The following is a 23,870-nucleotide window of genomic DNA, read 5'->3' as shown; positions in this document are numbered from 1 at the left end:
GACTTCTTGCCCGTTGCGAATCTCGGAGGCTTTCCAAATCTTGTACAGCTGCTAATGTTGTGCGGAGATGGCACGGCAAGCTCCAAAACACAGCGAATCAAGTGCGTCGCAGCTGCGCTTGCAATCAAGAACCAACGAATTAGGGCCTTCGCCACCTTCACATGTTCAGCGTCTTTGTCTCAGCAGTCTTCATCGGCTGTGCACCTCTGTTTTCAGCTTAGGAGGTATCGGCCATCGCGATTCATTGTGATGGTGTTAAGCCTCGGCTAACGTTCGTTTCAGTGGACATCGGTGGTGTGGCACTGTCGGACCCAGAGCTTCGACTTGAAGATGGCGTGTGCCCGCGGCACACGCCATCACTTTCTGACACGCCAAATTTCTGACATGCCTTACTGCTTCCAAATCGCAGTGTACTGTTGCCCTCCTTCACTTTCGTTAGTTCGAACTTTCGTTAATTCGAACTGAAGCGGCTTCCCCTTGCGGTTCGAATTAACGAGCTTTTACTGTACTTGCGAAAGGTTATGAACGTTATCTCTTGCTGTAGATGCAACTTTATTCGGGCAAACCTCCGAACACAACCCTAAGCAACTACAGAACCATAAGTATGGGCAACACGATGAAGGAAAATGCCTGTGGCTTCAAATATACGTGATTTTGTGCCCGCAAGCACCTTTATTCTCAGAGATGTGACGTCGTTCAAAACAATCCTGGCATATTCACCGTTAATGAACGCGTACAGAATTATTAATAATTGCAGAAACATTCATTCATCACACTTTAGTGAATCCTGCTACCGGCTATTCATTATGGAACACCCCAGTCAGGCTGGAGAAACCATCCGCGAGTGCGTGCATTTGGATGTGAAGATTTGTAGCCGTTGGCATGGCTAATCAAGTTTTATGTGATCATGCGCATTCACTTGACAAAAAAAAGAAAAGAAAAAGAAAGAATATTAAACGAGCGCTTACAGAGCACGTGCACGGGACTCGCCAGCAAAAATAATAATAATAATAATAATAATAATAATAATAATAATAATAATAACAATAATAAATGCTAAATTACTTTGAAAGAAGGTTGTTCAAATAAATAAAAGACTTCACAAAGTTCGTTGCCAATTTTATTCGTAGAGAATAAAAGAATCCTTTGAGTTCAGTTGTCGAATCGGTTCTTGCCACTTCCTGCCGATCGCATTGAACGCAAATATTTTTGGGTGCGTGAGGGACATAGGCATGCACAAATTAGGTTTATTAGACAAGGAACAGATGGCGGGCGGAGAAATTCACCGAGCACATTCAGTTTCCAGATAGGAGTTTGGTTTGTTTATTGTTTATAGCTTATACAGATGCCAGTCATCTACATTTATACTACTTTAACGAATTAATTTGTATGTCTTAACTTCGGAAATGACGCATTTTTGTGCCGATACAAGGCATTACACTTTTCGCGTGACAGACGGACTTTGCAAAGAGTACTCGCCAAAGAATGCTTATGCATTAAAATTGTGAGAGGCGATTAGCTTACCAGCAGATGAGTAGCATTTGGTGCACCTTACAATCTCGAGCTTCGCGCGATACGTACATTCTTAATACCACTGGGAATTATATACAGGCGCTCGTCTTAATTTATTACGCATGGTATGAATACGCTGCTATAAAAAAGCACTGAGCAGTCCAGTTTGGCGCTTCTGACTGGGAAAACTTTGTTGGAAAACCGAATCATCTCACCCGGCCGCTCATTTGCCCCGTACAGCTACAGCCTCGATGCGCCAACCACATGTGCATTTCGAGGTCGGCACAGGAAAATGTCGTTTCTTGCGTCACCCTTGGCATAAAATTTTGAGCGAGTAGCTAAGCCACATTCACTAACGAGCAAGCGGTACATGTTAGGTGGGGCAAACGACGCGTCGCACCAATCATAGTAGACGAAGCACCGTGCGTGAAGAGATGCGACTGCAAGATACATTGACACAGATACATCGACACAGTAAAGTCACTGTTTCTTAAGCGTGGCAGGTTTGTCACAAAACTCAGAGTGCGTATTTTAACTACATTTATTGACGCATAAGCGCTACAGGCCAGTTGGTGCAAACGACGCATCGCAGCAGGAGCAGACGACGGGCGGCGTGTGACGAAAGACGCGATTGCAGCGCCGGTAGTTCCAGTGACAGCCACTGCGGCCACGTCGGCCAGGAGCTGTGAAACTGAAGAATGTCTAAGAACATTGTCCATCCATCCATCCTCTTCCAAGGAGAAGAAGCCCTGACCACAGAGTTTCACTGTACGAAACTCTAGACTAGGACCTACTCTAGTAACGTTGGCCCTGACGTCACGTTTTTGATGCCGGAAGTGCAGCCTTGTTGGTGTGTCATCTACCTTTGAATGTCCTTTGCGCCTCCAATCGGCGCGTCGGAGCAAATAAGCGCGAGCTTTGAACTTGCATTGCTACAAGCCACTCAGTGTGTGCTGCTGGCGCGCGTCAGAAAAAAAGCCTGCGAAACTTCTGTAACATTAATTTTAGTGAAGCAGACGTGCTCCTGCGCTTTTCTGTGACACGTTGAAGAAGACGACGATGACAACGATTGCTTGAGTGTGTCTGTTGCAGGCTGACACTCACACTCACAGACCCAAACACAACTTTCAAGCTCACAGTCCACACTCCAAAATCAGCTATTTCTGTGAACAGAATGGGCTTCGAGAAATATGCGGGCCGAAAAATCTTAGGCAATCTCGCTTTTCAGAGGCTGAAAGCAGCCGTGAGCGCTTCAGGAGCGCGGTTGCTATGGCAACGTTAACGTTTGGGTTACCAGTCCCAGTGCGCTTTGCGAAAAGCAGCACATGACTTCCGCCACACTTTCTCCAACACATCCGTGCTGGCCGGGGCCTCTCCTACGTATTTCCTCCATAGTTAAAAGAGGGCGCTTGCGCTTTTTAAATACTGGCGGTAGCCACCCTACTGGCGGTCATTGTGCAGTTTCTTGTGTGGTGTCTTTGAGATCTGCGCCTCTGCGCTGCCGGAGAACCAGTCCCTGTAGCATTGCTGGCATTTCACCTGGACTTCGTGCAGCGCTTCACCACCACTTGTTGCTTCTTTCATCGCCAAGATGAATTCAAACAAGCGCCGTTTGCTAGCATTGGCAGTGCTGTTGACTGAACTAGAAGACGATGAAATTTTTTACGGCACCGCAAAACGGCACAAGAAGGATGACACTGGTAGAAAAGGGCCGGACTCTCACAGCAAGCGGCTCCTTGTGGACCGCCTGAACTCTGGTCCGCACGATTACAGGAATCTGCTGCACGTGAGCAGAGAACAGTTCTTACACTTGCTGTCTCGTGTGCGTGCGGGGATCGAAAAGGACAAGAGTTCTGCGCACCGTCACATATCGGCGCAGACGCGGCTTCAAGTGACATTGCGGTACCTCTCGTCAGGTAAACACTGCCACGTGTTTCATTGTCCTCATTTTTCTTTGCGTTTCAAGAGGGCGCGCGCGGTGACTTGCTCGGCTGCCGCGATGTTTGTAGTGTTTATTGAAACTGCCGCGACCACAGCCGCCGACCGTGCCTGCCACTTGTGTCACTACCGATCATTTGTTCCGATTCTTGTTCAAGTGGTGACACGACCATCGGCAATGTCACTTCAGATCAATGAAGTTGCTTTTGGGCCTGATAAGCCCTTGGAGATATGCCCCCTCCCTTAAAGTGCTGTAGGAAACGCCATCAGAGCGCTTTATCGCATGTCAATACGAACATGTATCCACATTACATATATATAAAACCTGTGATTACTGCAATATTCTCATCTGAAATCTTTTCCCATTTTTTTTTTTCAAATGTATGTTGCTATGCGAGTAGTTCTTTGAGATTGAGTGGAGTCCTGTTGGGGCACCCTTACCACTACGACACTGCTTAATATTTCTATGGGCTCGTACTTGGGCTCACAAGTGATGAAAGCTGTGACAACTGACAGCTTGTTCACATTTACTGTGATTCCTGCTCCATGCATTCACATGTTGCCATCAGCTGACCATTTTTTGTGTGCACCTTGCAGGAGAGTTGCCCCAATCACTGAGCGAGCAGTTCAAGCTGGGATGCGCAGATGTGGGGGCCCTCATCCAAAAAACATGCACTGTCATTTACAAAGAACTGAAAGATGACTTCATGAAAGCGCCGAAGAGTGAAGAAGATTGGAAGGAAGTAATGAGGGTCTTCAATGATAAGTGCAACTTTCCAAACTGCGTGGGCGCACTTAGTGGGAGACATGTGGTAATTAAGAAGCCGTCAAAGTCCAGCGGCATGTACTTGAACTCTAAAAAGACATTTAGCCTAATTCTTCTCGCTGTTGTGGATGCAAACTGCAAGTTCATGTACATTGATGTGGGTGCAAGAGGAGCTCAGGAAGGTGACGAGGTGTGGGAAGTGGCACCTCTGCACAAGGCTCTCAACAGGGCTCGTCTGCCAAAAGTTGTGAAGGTGGCGAGCTCTCCTGACATCCTTCTGCCGCCCATTTTCGTAACAGACGACTCACTGCCGCTTGAGAGGCGCATAATGAAGCCTTTCGGAGACGCCAACCTCACACAAGACAAGAGAATGTTCAATGACAGGTAATTACCATCATCACACAGTGCATACTGAACTTAGCATTGTGTGGAGTTTTGAGTAAAGGAAGTCACATGCATTATCTGAAAAGAACAGAAAATAAGGTGAGTAGGTGCTGGTTCATGATTACGGGCAGTGCAAACGACGAGGACAAAGGAAAAAACCATGCAGAAGTGCCGGATACTTGAACTAACTTTTATTCACAAGAAATGCTTGGTTAAATAGGAACAGAAAATGCTGAAGGCTTGCTATGACACACTGTGAGGACTGCAAAGATAAAAGAAAGAAAGAAAGCCCCTGAGGATGCCAGAGAGAAAGAAGTATAAAACACAAAAATATTAGATACAGACACCAGGAAGTTCGACAGTGACACAATTAGCCAAAAATGTGCTGTAAGAAACACTCGCTCAAGCATAGCCCCTCTAGCTCAAACAAAGTTATTTATTAGCGCTTGTCCTAAGTGTATATCTGAATGCTTGTAGGCAGAGGGATCACTGGTCAAGGAGCATGCCGAGGCTAAGTGTAATAGGAGCATTTGTGAAGAGCATAGGTCAGCAAAATAACTGAACTCACTCGGACTAGCCTGCAAAGTATATTTTTTGCTTAGGGCTCACTCACACTCGCCAAATTTCTACTCAGTCGTATTAACTCAGGCTCAAACTTGCAGCTGCATTCGCTCCACCTCAGACTCGCCAAAACAACATTTTACTCAGCTGTATTTGGTCTGCCTCAGACTTGCTAAAATTGTACCAGAGTTCTTTGAAAAGTACTAAAAGACTGATTAGAGAGTTTGCTGACTTATGGGGAAAAGAGTTGCTGAAAAGGTTCAGTGTTAAGTTTCTTTTTCACATCTGCCACTTCAAACAATGTTGACAAAACTTGCCTTGCAGAAGTGACCTCATCTGTCGACAGAACTTGAACCCGTGCAGTTTGTGACAAGTATGCACACAAGCTTTTTTTCATACACCAAATACACTATGCCATGTAATTAGTCACTTTCTTAACATTCGAAAGTGGCCCTGCAGCATAAAATGTGGAATGCAATAATTGGTTGTGTTTGTGATGTCCAACCAGGATCTCTGGTGCAGACGATAGATCCACAGATGTAAGCCAGGTGGGCACTTCTTTTGCATGCGCAAGTACTGATGGCAGTCCTACTGCATTTTTGTGATGTCACCTTCCAAAGCCTGTCTATAGCATGCATGCTGCCTTATACCCAAGCCACGCGTGATGGTAATGACATTAAGTGTCTAGGACCTTAAGCTTCTCAACGCCATTATATGTTGTGTTGCTGCTGTGCACACACCATTAAAGGACCCCTGAACCACTTTTTATCAAAGTGTAGAAGTGCATTGCAAGTTAAATTAGACTATTTTCAAAATACTTTGCTGCAAAAAGCACTTCATTGCATTCAGCAGAAGCGGAGTTATCGGCAATCAAACAGCCCCTTCGCAGTGCTTCCGTTCTTCCTCCAATTACTTGCACTGTGATCGCTACGGTGAAGTGGGGCATGCCCATAACGCATCACCTGCTGAACGTTAAGCGGCACGCAGTTAAAATCTGATTTTGGATGTTTGCATAGATTCCACTACTTACAATTTTGGCGTCTATGAGCACCAAACGCAATTGTCTTCAGCGAGCCGCAGCACACTCAGCCAGCGGACTCATTGCGGCAACCCGCGGCTGCCGTGCAATCTACACTACGTAGCAGACCACAGCTGCATGCAGCTGCAGCATTTGCTTTGTGCATGACAGGGTTTGAGTGTGCGCTCGTGCTGATATGCTCCTGTCTGGCCATGCTACGTGGTGTGGACTGGCTTTGTCCTGCACCAGCTTGACCGACAGATAGTAGCCACAACCAAGTTGTGCATTTTGAAGCACTATCAACAGCTCAATACGAAGCAAAGTCTGCCAAGGCGCCTAACCAGGAGTGGCCAGGAGTGAGCGCGCACTGGCAAGTGTGCGTGTGGTGTGGGGTTAAGTTTCACGTGGTTGGAGGCCAATTGAGTGTTCAAAACTATAGTCGAAATTAGCGAGACACGACAGCCATGACATCGATAAGCAGTGTGGCTCCTATGCTGGCAGCCGTGGCAGAACGTGAGCAGATGATAGTCGACTTCTTCTGGAAGTGTGTAATTATTATTACAATTTGAAAGCAAAGTTGCGCTTCCTTCAGCCTGTTTATTTGACTGTGTCAATAAATATACACAGTAAAAGTAGGAAGTGCACTGATCCAAACAGTCTTCTTGATTGATGTCAGCTATTAGCCATTTGCAGCCGCATATCAGAATCTGCTATATTACAAAATAAGGCATCCAGAGAAAAGTGAGGAACAGGCTTCTGTTGAAAAGAGCACTTGAGAGAAAAGTGACTTCAAGCTGTTCTTGCAAACTCCTCACGCCTTGCACGACTGCAAAATTTAGCTTAGATGTTCACAGCAGCGTATGCTATCCACGGTCTGTGTTTTTTCACCAAGCTCAAAAGGCGGTTTAGGGCCTGTTTAATGACATTAAACGTCTTTATGACAATAACTGCAGTGAACTTAAATAAGTGTGTTTGAAATTCTTATAAACAGAAAAATTAAGTGGGCAAAAGCTGAAAAGATCAACACTAGAAACATCAACAGACCTACGTTATGAAGACTTATTTCGGTTCACTTCATGAATGTATAGCAAGTGAAGTCATAACAAAGAACTAGCATTAGGAATGAGTGCGCATTTGGTGGTCAAATGAGTTGTGAGAATAGATTGTGCCTTGGAGTGAATGGCATTAGGCTATAAAGGAACTGACAACTGTAGCCATTTCTGACAATTGTACCCATTTTGTTTCATTGAACATAAAGCTTAGTGGTCGTAGTGTCCAATTCTACAGTGGGAGCACAGAAAACGTCATGGAACATTCTTTGTCAGAATTTTTTTATCTGCAGTGTGGATGATGTCGCACGCTGTAAACATTGACAGGTGAACGCCATAGCAATTATACGCCATCATCCATGACAAGCAAACGACAAGTGCAGCCTTAGCTTTGAAAGTAATGTTTTGTTTTATCTGGTTGTTATTCCGGCGGTTCATGTTTTCTGAAGTATTCAGTTATGTCTGCAATAATGGCTACATGCTTTTACGATTTCTTGTCCCACTGCATCAGTCATGTACAAGTCAAGGCTTCTTCACAGCCAAGTTTTTGACAACGAAACAACACTTTTTACTTGTGATTTGCAGTTCAGTGTTCTGCTGGAGCTACATGTGGGCTCCTTATTTTAGAAGCATGACAACTACTGAAATCTCGAGCTGACCGACTTGCAAACTCACGCATGTACAATAGCACTCGTGTGCCCCCATGCACTGAGGGATGCAGGTCTGCCACAGGTCTGCCATTTCACTTGTCACGAAGGCAGCGCCCCTTGTTAGCGTGAAGTTTTTTAGCCTGTAATACACATAGAACAAAGTTCAAGTGCCTAATAATATTGAGACTCCAGTTTTAACAATAATTATGGCACACTGAATAACAGCCAACTGTTTTTTACAGTTATGTGAGCACCATATGTGGTACCAAGGCTTCTCTGCAAATTGGTGCCACTTAAATGTCAGCAAAGCTCGAATTGGCTCTAGTGGTGTAGTTGCATCTTCTTTTGCATTTGCATTAGGAACTATTAACTAAGTTGGCAGTTTGTGCTTCACATCTTCAGTCTCGTACATTTGTGTTTGTCCTTGTTCAAGTTGACTTTTAACATTTATGCAAGATGGTGCCACTTACTGTTTCCTGTGACTTTCTGAGCCGATTTAAGATTATAATTTCTACCTAATTCACGAGCAGCATGCTCAATTCTGTCACTATAAATCAGTGTTTTCATTTTTACCTACATCTGATGACATGTTCTAGGCAGTTCTCAGTCCCTTTAGCATATTAAGCAGTTAATGTCATTTGTTGTGCCTGTGTAGCAAGAGTCAGGGATGGAAGTGCTCCATCTGTTGCGCCATCTAATGCCGAACCATCGAGTTGCGCCAACCTGCATCGAAGCACTAATTTTGACTTCGAAAAATTTTGTGGGATGTGTGTGTTCAGAGGCAACCACAAAGTTGTAGTCATGTGTTGTCTAAGGTTTAGCCCTGGAATCCAAGTGTAAGCAATCTGTTCCATCGTTGGTGCCTTTCGAGTTGCGGTGTGTTTTGTGGCACATTGTAACTTGGCTGCAGGGAAATGAAAATAGTGTTGGGCTATACAATGCATCAAGAATGTTTTATATCTGCTTCATGTGCAGGATGGAAATATGCCTGTGTAGCCAAATTTAAGTCATGTTTAAGAACCAGAGGTGGTCAGATTTATTCTGGAGCTTTCCACGACAGTGATTTTCATATTTCAAGTGTTACGTTGAGAGATTAAATCATGACTGTCAACCAATAATATCATAAGAAGCCAACAAACACTGACACCAAGGACAACACAGGGGAAATTACTTGTGCCTAATGAACGAAATAAAGAAACATCGCAAGGCATTCAAAATGCCTTGTGAAATCACTGGCTTCAATTCATGTATTCCAATATGTGCACTAAATCAATTAGTTAAAGGTAATTAGCAAAATTTTATGAATGATTAAATCCTGCATATTAATTTGCAGTGCAAGTAATGTATACCTCTTCGAGTATTCCAACTTAATAAGCAGATTTGTGCTGAATACCACAGGTGACTTAAAAAAATTATATTAACACTAAAATGAAGCACCTGTTGTATATGTACAAGGTATATATGTACAAGGAATAAATAAAAATATCCGGTAGATAGATTTATTTTGCCCACATTGCATTTACTTTATGACTTCATGCTACCCTCCACCTTGCAGGTCTCTGATTAATTGCTAATGTTTATATTTTAGATTTATGCTACTTGCAGGCGAATGACAAAATTTTTTTTACAGCGAAGCTATCTATGGCTACCCTCCGAAATAATTGTGGTGGCAAACAGAAAGTGCCTTGTGGTAAAGCCCACTTTCTCGTGAATGCTCTGTTGCTTTTAATCTAATGCAGATATCTGGGAAAAAGTCAAAGTGAAATTGACCGCTAAGATGACTCTATCATTACACCAAGTTTCATTTACTTGTCATAATTAGTTCACAGTGAAGTTGTAAATGTTACAGAATTCCTGTCTGCTGTCAATACATGGGCATCTACAGAGGGAGTATGATTACAGAAAATGGCTGTAACTCCTGTTTTATCAAAACTATTGAGAAACAAATCATATGACAATTAGCCTCTAAGACAAATCTAACATTACGCCGAGTTTCATTTACTTTTCATAATTATGTAGTCCACAGTGAAATTGTAAATATTGTGGAATTCACATCTGCTGTCAATACGTGGGCTTCTACGGGAGGGAAACAGACAGCCGCATATTTGTCCACTGGAATAAAACTCTAGTCCTTCCAAGTTTCATTCAGTTAATTAACTAGGAAGTATGCTCAGTCACAAATTACAAATAAACATGTTTTATTTCGTGCACTCCTTTGGACTGCGCCCGGATCAACGCATATTGTTGCTTACGTTGAGACTCGGTTTAATGGCCACCTCCGTCTAAATGGTGCTTCGTCACAGCTGCACCGACAACACCTGTTTCTTTAGAGCAGCAGTGTCATAGAAGTCTTTCGGCAGTAGCTCTGTGTGTGTATGACATGGTGCGTGACGCAGTGCACGCCTGATAAGGTGACAAAGGGGAATTTTGTTACCATTTCGCTCCACTGTTCAGGAAGGCTATGTGAGATTCGTACGCCTGAAGAATTACATACCAACAAAACTCTATACCAACATAATTTATACCACTATAGCAGCTTCGCTGCTCAACCACCTTCACAGGATGGAATGGCTCAATTTTTTAATGTTCAAGTTCATGTTTGGTAAAAAGGTGAGCATTCAAAGTAATATAAAAGATAATTGGTCGTCAGCACATATGTTCCTACTAACAGTAATTTTTTTTACTTGCCGTTCTTTTTTTGCATCAAATGGCCTCCTAAACCCTAGAAGAAATACTGGCACGTGTTGGAGGGCCTTAGATAATTTACCAGAATGCTGGGTGTCTGAAAAGTAACTGTGCAGTGACAAAATGAACAAAAATATTGTTACGGGACTGTTGCAAGTATATAAAAACTATATTTACAATATATATATAGGATGAGTCAGAATAGCTAAGATGGCTGACCAACAACAACATGCAGCAGCCAGCATCTCCGATCTTCTTCCTCTCTCTTCTCTCATCCTTCTGTAACAGGACCCCCCCGGTGGCAAAGCGCCATCTCGGTGCATGGCAGGCGAAGAATTGCGAGCGAAATATGGCTTCAGCCGCGAAACGTGCACGACGTCGACAGATGTCTAACTTAAGGATGCATCAACTTGTAGAGGCGAAATCGCGTAATTGACGTCGTTAACTTGGCGTCGGACTCATAAGGCCCTGTGTAGCGAGAGAGAAGCTTCTGGGAGAGGCCGACCCAACGACATGTGACGAAAGCAGCACCCAAGCACCTGGGGCGAACTGAACATAGTGAAGGAGAAAATCGGCGACGTCAGTTGCGGAACTAGTCGGCAACGCCTTTGTTATCGCGTAGCGTGTCGCGTAATCGGTAGCGACGGTGATCCACTTGTTCCCTCTAGTCTTCCAAGGGCCAAGCAGGACAAGGCCTACGCGAAAGAACAGTTCAGGGGGAACTTCAATGGGATGGAGTCGTCTGACAGGTGCCAGGGGAGGTTTCTTCCGGCACTGACACAATTCGCAAGTTGCGACATAACGACGCACAGAGCGGTAGAGACCTGGCCAGAAGAACCGGCGTTGTACATGGCCATATGTACACAAAACTCCAAGGTGTCCTGCCGTCGGTGTATCGTGAAGTTGTTCGAGAATGACGGTTCACAGATGACGAGGAAGGACAAGCAGCAACTCAGGGCCGTCAGGGTTGATATTGCAGCTGTAGAGGATGCCGTCATGCAGCACAAACATGCGGCACATGCCGTCGGTGCTGCCAGATTCCACTCTGGCGATGATGGACCGTAAGGATGTGTTGCGTTGTTGTTCAAAGCGCATGTCGGTCATGTTAGTCAAAGCCATCACGCAGGTCACCGGATCATGTGCAACAGGATCGGGAGGATCAACTGGGTGATGCGAGAGGCAGTCAGCGTCCTTGTGGAGGCGTCCAGTCATGTAATGGACACTAAACGAAAATTCCTGGAGCCACAAAGCTCCGTGACCAAGCCATCCAGTCAGGTTCCATAGGGAAGACAGCCAGCAGAGTGCGTGGTGGTCTGTGACGACCGAAAACGTGCGGCTGTACAAATATGGGTGGAACTTGGCAACAGCCCAAACTAAAGCCAAGCGCTCCCACTCAGTGATGAAGTAATTTCGCTTGGCAGGTGACAGCAGGCGGTTGGTGTAAGCTATCACGCGCTCGGTACCATTCTGGTCTTGGGCAAGAACAGCGCCGATGCCGTGGTCGCTTTCGTCAGTGCGAACTTCGGTTGGTGCAGATGGATCAAAGTGCGCAAGTAGGGGAGGGATGGTCAGAAACCCGATGAGAGCGGCGAACGCATGAGCCTGCTCCAGGCCCCATGAGAATGGCCTGCTTTCCTTTACAAGAACTGCCAAAGGCCGAGCAATGTTGGCAAAGTTTTTGACGAAACGGCGAAAGTAAGAACACAGGCCGACAAAGCAGCGCGCGTCAGAGGCAGAACAGTGCGCACAGGGAAACTGCGAATGGCGCAAACTTTTTCTGGATCTGGTTGGGCACCGGTCGCGTCAACGAGGTGTCCCAAGACGGTGATCTGATGGCGCCTGAATTAACACTTCGTGGAGTTCAGCTGAAGGCCAGCTTTTCGGAAGACCACAAGAATTGCAGCGAGTTGGGTAAGGTGGCTGCTGAACGTGAGAGAAAAAACAATAACGTCTTCAAGGTAACAAAGACAGGTGGTCCATTCGTAGCCCCGCAGAAGAGAGTCCATCATACGTTCAAATGTCGCAGGAGCATTGCATAGGCCAAAGGGCATGGCTTTGAGCTGATATAAGCCATCCGACTTGATGAAGGCGTCTTCTCGCGGTCCGTTTCATCAACTGAAATCTGCCAGTAGCCGGATCGAAGATCGATGGATGAGAAGTATTTAGCTCCATGCAAGCAGTCCAAGGCGTCGTCAATGCATGGTAGTGGGTAGACGTCTTTTCGCATGATCTTGTTTAAGTGGCAATAATCGATGCAAAAAACGCCAGGTACCATCTTTCTTTTTCACAAGGACGACAGGCGAAGCCCAAGGGCTGGCTGATGGGTCGATGACCCCTTTGCGGAGCATTTTGTCCACTTCTGATTGGATGACTCGACGTTCTGCATGCGATACATGATAGGGACGCCGACGAATAGGATTCGTATCTCCAGTGTTTATACTGTGGTGAACAACAAATGTTTGGCCTAGGCCTGTCGCCGAAATCAAAGATGTCACTGTACGATTCAAGCAGGTGTCGTATGTCCATGGCCTGTGCAGAGGTGAGGTCAGGTGCAATAATTTTCACGAAGTCATCTGTTAAGGAACCAGAGCTGTCAGCTGCAATTGGCGCTAATTAGCCACTCTTGGCATTCAGACTCTCAATGTCAAATTCGCAACCACTAGAAACGCTGGCCAAGAACATGCCAGCCGGAAGCACTTGAGGGCACAGGATGAAATTAAGAAGCAGTAGAACGATGTCGTTATTAGTAACTGTGACCAACGTATGTGGAAAAGCAACATTCCAGTTCAAAAGCACGTAGATGATGGGGTGAAGCACATATTCACCGTCAGGAATCTGTGGCTGGGCGGTCAAAGTGACGTAAGTAACTGCCTCGGGTGACAGACGCACATCTTGAAGCAAGCACAAAGGCGATGGGGCAGTACTCGAAGCATCGGTGAGTTGAGGCGATTCTAACTGAAGAACGCCGGTTGCGTAGTTGATGAGAGCAGAATGAGTGGACAAAAAGTGCAATCCAAAGATAACGTCGTGAGGGAAGTTGTCGATCACAGCAAAGAGAGCAGAAGTAGGGTGGCCGGCTATCATTAAACGCGCAGTACACATTCCAAGAACAACCAGCGCGCTGCCATCGGCCACACGAAGCACTCGGGCAGCTGCTGGGTTGAGGACCTTCTTTAAACATTTACGTAGGCTAGCACTCATTACAGATACGTGGGCTCCAGTGTCGATGAGTGTTTGGACAGGTACGCCGTCTATTTTGACGTCAATTACACTTCTCCTTGTGGGCACAGACAGAGGATTTGCTGCAGTAGTTGGCATTGCAGCACCATCTCTGAGGGCTAAATTTCCTAGTTTTCCGAAAGGGTGTGGCCAAAAGCCATAGGGGACGAAAGGTGACATGGCTGCGGCGAACGGGAAGATGGGCGACGGGCTTGTGGTGAACGAGACTGGTGTCCGTGCGGCGATGGTGGGCGGCTGTACCACGTGTTCCGAGCAGAGTTGGTGGAGCTGTTAGACTCAGCGGTGGGCCTAACATTGCGGGTATTTCTATCAAAACGGCTCAGGTTGGTCGGAGTGCAAGGTGTTGAGGGCCGCGAGTTGCAACAGTATCGGGCGACATGACCGATGCAGCGACAGGGGAAACGTATTGGCTAGTCGTCCACAGTTCTCCACTCAGTCAGGTTGCGATAATGTGGAGAGAAGCATCGGGGTGGAGCGAAAATAGTAGAAGGGCGTTCGTTAGCTCTGGGATTGGGTACAGCACACACAGACTGTAAACCAATGTTTTCACGTTCCTGGCGAACGATGGCTTTTACGAGGGGAACTGAAAATGTGGTGGCATCAAGGCTATGCGAACAGAAAACTGGGGGCGCCATCGCATCCAGTTCACGTCTAACGATTTGCACCACGTCCTCTGATGGCGACGCATGCTGCTGTATGGGTTGACCTTCACACGTTGACATGGCAGTATTGGGAAGTCTGACGAATGGTTGCAAGACGTGTCGGCTTTTGGCCTGCTCGAATTGTCGGCACTCTTTAATGATTGCGTCAACTGTAGAGCAGCTCTTGCATATGAACCGAATAAATGCGTTGTCAGCAATACCCTTAAGCACATGCCAAACCTTCTCAGCTTCTGTCATGTCGTGATCGGCTTTACAACAAAGTGCCAGCACGTCCTGGATGTACGAGACATAGGACTCCGTGGGGGATTAGACACGGAAGGCCAGTTTCTGCTTTGTAGCAATTTTATGGCCGGCTGGTTTGCCAAACAACTCTGTCAATTTCTCTTTGCATTGGTCCCAGCTGGTTAGCTCCTCTTCGTGGTTTTCGTACCACACCTTTGCCGTGCCTCTTAGGTAGAACAGCAGGTTAGCTAGCACAAGCGTAGGGTCCCCTCTGTTTATTCAACTCATGCGTTAGTAGATGGCCACCCACTCATCAACGTCGGCGCCATTGGGACCGCAGAAAGTTCCAGGATCCTTGGGTTGCACCACGACAACTGAAGGTGACAGCGACGTAGCTGGCGATGGTGACGTTGGAGGTGGGAACGACGTTGATCATGCTTGCTCACCGTCATTAGGGAGTTTTAGTGTTGGGGACGCAAGTGGCTTGCGTACGCAAGAACTAGGGGCGACGTTACTGCGCATGTGCAGACCGCTACGTCTACTTGCGTCCTTGGGTTGTTGGAGCGGCCGAAAACATCGCTGCCCCTAAGAGGTCACGTTACCCACATGACTCTTGCGGTGTAGGAGAACTTACGAGTAGCTAGCGGGTAGATAATCTAATAAATCTTTCGCCAAGTGTCGACAGACGTCGTTTTTATGTGTATTAGAGAGGTTTAGCGTGTCTGGTATTCGGATAAACGCAGTTGGGGTGTTGGGGTGGAGCCATAAACGGGAGCGTCCTGCTTGGTGCATCCACCTGGCGGCGCAAAGCTCAAATCGACAAAAGCAGCTAATATTGCTGTAACCAAGTCTATTCTACTTCGCTGCTGGTGTAAATTATCGGCACTGACTTAATTGTGTTGCTGCCAAAAATTTATACCCGCAGCAAAGTAAAATACACTTGGTTACTGCAATATTAGCTGTTTTTGTCTGTTTGAGCTTTGCGCCAGCAGGTGGCAGCACCATGCAGGCCGCTCTAGTTCATGGCTCCGCCCCAACGCCCCAGCCTGCGTTTACCCGATTACTGGACGCTGTAAACCTCTCTATTAACTGCTTCTAATAAAAAGAGTTTAATGTACTTTACTTCATATGCTTCATTTCATATTTTATAACATGATAACGCAGCAACGATCAGACGTTGGTGGTGCTGCGAGCGCATGCGACCCCGTTGCGGTTTGCGTTTGGGGCCGCTAACCTATAACACGTTTCTGCTTGCGTACGCAAGCGCAAACGCACCCAAGCGCTTGGGGCCCCAACGCCTTGCGTCCCCAATACTAAAACTCTCTATTCATGGTGCGCACGGAACGCAACGTCCACTGCGGAGCTCTGTTTCCAGCTGCGGCCCCCCACACCTCTCACCAATATGTTATGGGGATGTTACAAGTATATAAAAACTATATTTACAATATATATGTACAGGATGAGTCAGAATAGCTAAGATGGCTGACCACCAACAACACGCAGTAGCCAGCGCCTCCGATTTTCTTCCTCTCTTTTCCCTCATCCTTCCATAACAATATCATAACGTGAATGACATCGCAGTTTCTTCAAAAATGATAACGCTAGACTTGTAGTTTGTATGGTAATGGCTGTGGTGTGCACTGAAAGGACGGGAGTACGAGATCAATCCTCGCATACCGCAGGAGCTACAGACAGCTGTTACCCATCACACAGCTCAGATAACATCCACTGAGTGAGTAACTTTATGCAGCATCGTGTGCAGACGTCTTCGAGCAAGTGGTGGACATTTTCAGCCTCTCGTGTGGTGGTCGCAACACTGCTGCAAGTGAAACTTCAAATTTGAAGACCACCATTTTCGCTGTACAATTACCTTTTGGGCACCCAGCACTCATTTCTACAAGCCTTTTCCAATATTGGTGCTTCAGTGGTGGATATGCAGCGACTTCATGATGCACTGTTTGCTCTGTTCCTGCAATTGCTGCAATTGCCGCGTGGCAATGTAGCCAAAAGAAATGCATGCAACTTTTTACTTTCTTTTTTACGAGCAGAATTGTCATAGCTAGCCTTCCTGCTGCACCATGTCAACAAGTTTTGCTGTGTCATGATGTCATGGTAGTGTCAACAATGCCAGGTCTGGCATACCAAGAGCAACCTTATTCTCAAAATATCCTGTTTTTCAACTTCCGTGTTTGTTAAGTGTCATTCTTACATGTGAAAAGCATGAGGAAAAGGTTGAACCTCAAAAATGTGTGTCAATATAATAAATATTCCTATTGTGTTGTGTATGTAGCTTGTGTTGTAACTCATATATAAGATGCTTCATTATGGCACAAAGATTGCATGTCTATATTTAAGGATAACCAACTGTGACATTGAAGGGCAAGCCACATAGGTGAAGCACATGCATGAGACTGCATTCTTGAAACTCATTCCACAGTATCATTCACTTTTGTTTAAAGCAGGGAAACTCAAAATATAAACATCTAATTTACTGCAGCACTTATCTCAAAATAAGATATAAAAACAGTGCTCATTTAAGCTTGAATTTTGTTTCTTTACTTTGCATTTCCTTGTTTTGGCAAGCTAAATGTCATCCTTTGCAAGTAGCAGGCCAAGCTGATTCAGTATGTGCTCCAAGATGCTGAAGCTCTACAGAAACAAAATGAGCTGTAGCACTGCCAAATTCTTCCAGACTACTCGGTGCAGTAACACATGGGCTAAGCTCCATTCCTGTAGCTTCCCCTTCATTGCCACATAAAGTTGCCTGTCACCACAGCACATCCTTTTCCCCGGTTGCTCAAACAAGGTTGCCTGTCAGCATGGCTTATTTGGCAAGTAACACCTTTTCAATAACCTATACTCCATTTCATGCATAGCAGGTGACGGTGCGAAGGCTAGAGAAGCTTCCTTCACTGTTTGCATTTGCGGCCAAACAGTAGTGCATCACACGCGAAAGAAAGATATAGGCATGCATCATCTAATGTGACGTAACATTCAGTGTCATACTTTAGTGTTGTAAAATATAAAGCACTTATGTACATGGAAATTGTCATAGATCAGAACCTATTTGCCACCGAATGAGCAGATGTGGGCGGGCAAGCCAGTGAATTGGCCTGGCAGCAGAAATGGCACGGCACGCTTTGTGTTCCAAATGTCTGGGAAGCTGTGACAAGGGAACACTATGTCTACAACCAGTGGCCGCAGCGCAGGACCAAAACCTAGTATGTCGCATAGACTGTAAGTGTAAACATGCACAAACAGTGCACTATATATTTCTCGCAGCCGCACTGCGAAGTGTGTGAAGCGACTTCTACGACTTCACTACTTGCGTAACTAGTGCAGCATGTTCAGAGAGCACTGTGCCTACGACCAGCATTCACAGTGCACGGCTTGTGCTCGGGGCTGAAGCATAGTGTGTCACAAATATTGGCAGCACAAAGGTGCACCAATAATGCATTAGTTGACATGACCATGTGTCCACAAGTTATGTTTGTAATATATGACTTAGTTATATCGTAGAAAGATAGCAGATAAACTACAGGTGCACCGTGAAGCATGGGAAGTGACTTCCACGAATGCACTGCTGGTGTAACTAGTACAGCATCGCCTACCGAGTGTGAAATGGTGTACAATAACTTCCATTGCTTTCCAGGTTGTCCAGGGCCCGGCAAGTCGTGGACGATGCCTTTGGGACGATGGAGAACCGCTTCGGGTGCCTCCGAACCGTCATCCAAGAGAGACCCGAAAGGGCTGCTGCCATAATATGCGCAATGTGCGTGCTTCACAACTTTCTAGGCAATAGGATGTCTTCTCCACCGGGTGCAAGTGCCGAGGCCAGCTGTGGTGTTTCAACATTCTTTCGCTTCCCTTTATCTTGCGGAAAGACTTCACCAGATGGGGCTGCCATAAGAGACAATTTGACAGTGTTTTTCAACAGCTGAGCGAGTTGTTTTGCCATGACGAGATAGAGGCACGTTATTTAAATATGACGAAAACCTTAAAAATACATTGGGAGAGTCTGACCCAACAATAAAAGAGCGTTCAAACAGCCTTGTGTTGGCTTCCATCTTCAGGTCCCTTGTGAACTAAGGCACAAGAACGTAGGTGTACAGTATAGTGTGTGCAGTTGAGAAAGCAAAAAAAAGATGGTGACGAGGTGACCACTAATAGACAAGAATGCATTGATCTACAAGTGTTTTCAAGCAATAATTCCTAATAAGTGCGTTGAGCTCCAAGCTGACCACATGGCACATAAGCCACCCATTTTACGGCAGTAATGTCATGTAAAGTGTGATGTAAAGCTGTGAGATACCTTAATGAAGTGCCATCACAAAATGTTTATTTTTTTTAACTTACATATAGCAGTTCAACTAGCAATTACAAAATGAACCTTAATTTCTCAAGGGCGCAACAAATAATTTCATCATCTTCCAATGCAGTGGAGTTCCAAATGCAATGTGAAGTGCAGCTTGACTTTGGATGTGAAGCGAAAGACAGTACACATCACTGAGATAGGGGTGGTGGTCAAGTGATACTACACCATCACTGATGCACGTACCTGCATAACGCACCATGGTGATTCAGTGGCTACAGTATTCTGCTGCTGATAAGAAGTCATGGGTTCAATTCTTGGCTGCAGAAGTTGTATTACAATAGGGGTGTGCTTACATCTAGGCCTATGTTAAATGCCATGCCCGTATATGCTTGTCTGGCCAGCATTGCACACTGCCGGCCATGCTTGAGGTAATATGTGAATGTGAGACATTCAAGGGGGGGAGTACAATGTACTCCGAAGCTGGTTAAACTAAAATTTTATAGTAGGCTTTGTTTTAATGCAATTAGTATTCCTTGGGAATTTCACCCAGTGTGTGGTATGTGTGTTTGTCTGTTCATTTGACTGCACCAAACCATTTTTCTGCCAGCTGGGGCACTGGGTAGCCCATGGTCTAATGGGTAAAGCATAGGGCTGCTGTGCTGAGGAACAAGGTTCGAAACCAATCGTTAGGCCAACCTGGGTCACTGGGTAATACCACTGTGTATATGTCACTCTTAGATGAACCTCTTTGATGCCAGGACCACGATTTTGTAGCGATGCCTCTTCTAGATGCTAATGCCTTTCACGCTTTTTGCATTCGTGAGTGGTCAAGAGACGCTCTGCCCCGGGCGGAGCATCGAACGCAGCCACTTGCAAACGTGAAGAGCACCGAAAGGCATTGGCATTGAGAAAAGGCATCGCTACCAGATCACGGCCCTGTTTGGGTCACTGAGTGTGTGCCACTAGGTGTTCGCCACAGGGTATGTGTTAATCTTCAATGAATCTCTTTGATGTTAACTTCAATCACTGCTGCTTGCATCTACAAGCAGTAATGGATACTCGTAGAAGGAGGTGGCTTTCAGTATTAATACTGCTATTTGGTGAGGTTTATGCCCAATATCCCACAAAATTGTTGCAAATAAACTTAACTCGATCTGACTACCATTGCACATCATTACATTAATCTGCTCTGACCCAGGAGTAACATACGAGATGCTACTCAGCCATATTTAGTTTACTTTGGCCAAACCGCTGACTGCCGCAAGCAGCAGCGGGAGTTCGATGAGGAAAAAGACTCCATCTGTCTGCATGCTTGCCTCATACATGATGGGTTTCAGTGGTGGCGATACGGTGTGTTGCTACGTTGCTTTGATGGGCCTAATGTTATTCGTGTGCCTGATGTTATTCACGTGTTCCCAGCAGAGAGCCTGCAATTTCACTCGAGAGATAGACTGCTCTGTCCTTCAACTTCCTTGAAAGCCCTGCCACTTTCTGCATATAGTGCTACTCATTTGCAAACAAGAAGGTCGTGACCATTTTGCTTGCAAATGTGTAGCAGTCGATGCGAAAAGTGGCGGGGTTTTCACTGGCTGTACTTCCTTAGGTGTGACGACTGCGCATTGAATCTGGCAAAAGTTAAAATAAAGAGATCACACTGGCTTTAACTGGTGGGAGAGAACAATATTGTGCCAAAACTATGGCCTTTGAAATTAATCACAGTTGTCATGCCAATACCCTGGCTTGGTGTGACAATAGGTGAAGGGTGGTGGGTGTGATTCTGCAAGAGTGTGGCAGCACTAGGTTTACCAATCGTCCCTAATTCTGTGGGATAGTCTTGACATTTGAGCAAAAGTCCCGAATCCCAACTAAACCCATTTGGGATAGCCAAATGTCTTGATTGTTGCTTCTTTGTGTTCAATAGAATAATTACAAATTATGTTTCCTTTTTATAATGCGTGACTGCTCGGGTGCGCAATCCTCTCTTTTGTATCTTGTTGCATTGTTGTTGCACTGTCATAGATGTAAAGGTGGTCTCGTTTTTGTTGCTGTTTTATTTCTTTTGTATAGGGCCTAACCATTCACAGTATACGTCTATCTGTATAGGTAGCCGTGTTAGGCAGACAAATACTGCACATGTCTTGATGTAAACTGCGACACATGTTAGGAATAAGGAAGATGGGAAGTGATTCAACTTCTAGTTGACGTCGATGAAAGCCAGTATCTTTCTGAGCGATTTCAGGGTGAGAATGGGGCCGGGTCACTGGCACACGTCACTCCTCATGGGAGGGGAATAGGAGGAACATCGGACTGCTTAAATTTTTGAAGCCAAAGTCTTCTTTGGGTACTTCAGATTGGTTTGGACTTAGTAGTATCTGGGTAAGTAGCCACTTTTGTCTTCTCAAATTAGATGATATTAAGCCGTCTAGAGCACATAGAACAATTAAAACGGCATGAAAATAAAGTTTGGAACAAAATAGATGCACCAAGTTGGCATAGAGCAATGTATGGAGCAGTAGTAAAGGCGTAATTACGGCAAAAAGGCCGAAATGAAACCCAGATGCACCTGTTCAAACTGCACCCGCCTGAAACAGAAACTGGTAGTATGGCTTTACTCAACGAATAATGTGGGCCGATCCTGGAAATAGTGCAGTCTATAAATGTGGGGCAATTCTGAAAATACTGCAGTTTAAAGAGAAAGTAAAGATAAAGAAAGGGAACTTCTGAAAAAGCCTCCTCTCTTCCAAATGATAAACAGAAAAATTGATCCCATGCACTGTGAGAATCTATGTTATCCAAAGAACTTTGCAGGTATCAGGCTATGCAGCAATGTTTGGGGTTCCACAACTTGATACCGGGTGAATTAACGTGCTCCTGTAAGTTGAGCAGTGCTTGTGGGTATGTTAGCATACGTGTATGTCACGACATCGGCATGACAACCACATTGTAGACGATCGTATGACGACAGTGGCATGATTTCTATACTGGCCATCAATGCGAGCCTACATGGCGAGTGTTGGGCTCTACATAGGTAGTGGAGGAGTGTAAACGAGAGAAACAGATTGTGAGGTCATCAGCGACTACGTGTTATACAATGAAATGTATATTTGGCTATGTCATGTGGTGTATGTTAAAACAATGATGGCATTTGTGCTCCAGAGAATAAATGTTAAAACATGTTTAACTTGGGCAATCATGAAGTTGGCAGAACATTACACTGCTTCTATGCAGCATAAAGTGCTACGAGGAAAGTGTTGGTCTCGGAGATAGTGCAATCCAACACGGCGCCTCAAAGCGCGAGCTGTCACGAGGAAAGAAGACTACAAAGTGGCATGGGGTAGCCGTGCCATGGGTTTTCAAGAGCTGGCTAGCTCTGGAACAGGGGAAATATGCATGCCATTGTGAGGTAATGGTTAGAGCACCTGGCTGCTGTGCTCAACGCAGAGCATTGATTCCCACATCGGGCACACATTGGTGCTAACCCCAAAGAAGTGAAGCTGATGATGTCTCCTGGTGACACAGGGAGCTTTACAGAGTTTCCGAACTAGACAGCGGCGATTCAAGCGACGATTTCAGCGACAGTGGTGGTGTAGTCTCAGATGTCACAAACAAAAGGTGGCCAGTAGAAAGTCCTGAGTCGGGAACACAACCAATCTTTAAAATTCATTTTCAGGAAAACTAAATGACTTGCAGCCATATAGTGTGGCACAAGTAATCGGAGTGCAAAGGAGAACGTATATTCAAAATTTTATTGAGATCAGTGGACAACGAAAAATATCGCCGGAGTTTCCCTTTAAGAGTTAGACAATGATGACTTGATATTTCAGGACACCTGACTCAAGTTGTGTGTTCTTTCGGAGAATTATGTAGTAAAGGCATATTGTGCTCAGCCATGGTGAAGGCTTCACACATTTCTCAAACTGCATCTTTTCCAGCAGAGAGTTTTTCAAAAAAATTACCAGAGCGAGCTCTGGCACCAGTGTCTGGCACTAGTGTTCTAGTGTCAGGACACTAGTGCACTAGTGTTCGAAGCGAGATCGGGATGCCTTGGAACATGCACCTATAAAGCGAGATATAAGAAGGAAGAAGAAGCATGTGCTTGCTGCGGTAAAGCTCGGAAAACAATGGAGCATGTTTTATTAGAAGGTGAAGACGTCAGCCCAGCGGTCGATTTAGGCACCACTGGCCTCCTTGAAGCCCTTGGGTTCAGCAACAGCAGTGGAAAAGTAAACATGTCTTCAGGAGAGATTAGTAAGAGGCGATTGAAAGATTGGTGGAATAAAAAGCAGGGAAACAAAAAAATGCAGACGTACAAAAGCAAAGTTCGCAATAGGAGATCAGAAAATGGGTTGTTGGAGTTCATAGCGTTATTTTTTTCTTTTTTGACCTAGGTAGGACATTAGGCAGTATAATAGCAAGAGCTTGGTGGTGCTCATCCATCCATCCAAGGGGAAGCTCATCCATCCATCCAACCTATGGAAGCCATAAGCATGGCGGTTCAGCCAGCTTGAGAATGATGGCTGGTAGATGAATTGGCGTAAACTTTGTCTTCCTGGCTTCAAACGGCTTTGCAACTTTGAAAATTGTGCATTTTCGGCAAAATACTGAACCATAAATGAAAGTGTAGTGACCGTCTGTCAGTTCGTTGTCCCCGCCGTTAGGGTCATTGCATCTTGCTCCGGAAATCCAGTTTGCCTCGCTATGGGGGTCATTGCCCCCTGCTCTCTCTTGGAACCGAAGCGGCTGCCCAACTGGGGCGTCGCCATTGCAACTCGGCAAACCTACTTTTACCTTTGAATAAAGCCAATGGACTCTACGTTCTCAACCTGTCAAGACGTGTGTTCCTTGCCTCCTCTAAACCGAGCTCCCAA

General features: G+C 45.5%; 1 protein-coding gene across 1 annotated transcript; it reads left to right on the top strand.

Annotated features, from left to right (window-relative positions):
- Positions 1–2,869: 2,869 nt before the first annotated feature.
- On the top strand, positions 2,870–18,737 carry LOC135913316 (uncharacterized). Its single transcript, XM_065445912.1, has 3 exons — positions 2,870–3,428; positions 4,048–4,600; positions 18,340–18,737. Exons 1-3 carry the CDS (start codon positions 3,104–3,106, stop codon positions 18,626–18,628), a joined length of 1,167 nt encoding a protein of 388 aa, XP_065301984.1. The 5' UTR covers positions 2,870–3,103; the 3' UTR covers positions 18,629–18,737.
- Positions 18,738–23,870: the final 5,133 nt, after the last annotated feature.

Source organism: Dermacentor albipictus, chromosome 6 (assembly GCF_038994185.2).
Source record: "Dermacentor albipictus isolate Rhodes 1998 colony chromosome 6, USDA_Dalb.pri_finalv2, whole genome shotgun sequence".
In the NCBI taxonomy this organism is placed as follows: domain Eukaryota; kingdom Metazoa; phylum Arthropoda; class Arachnida; order Ixodida; family Ixodidae; genus Dermacentor; species Dermacentor albipictus.
Note: the sequence above shows the minus strand (reverse complement) of the source record. Positions and strands in the feature narration are given on the sequence as shown.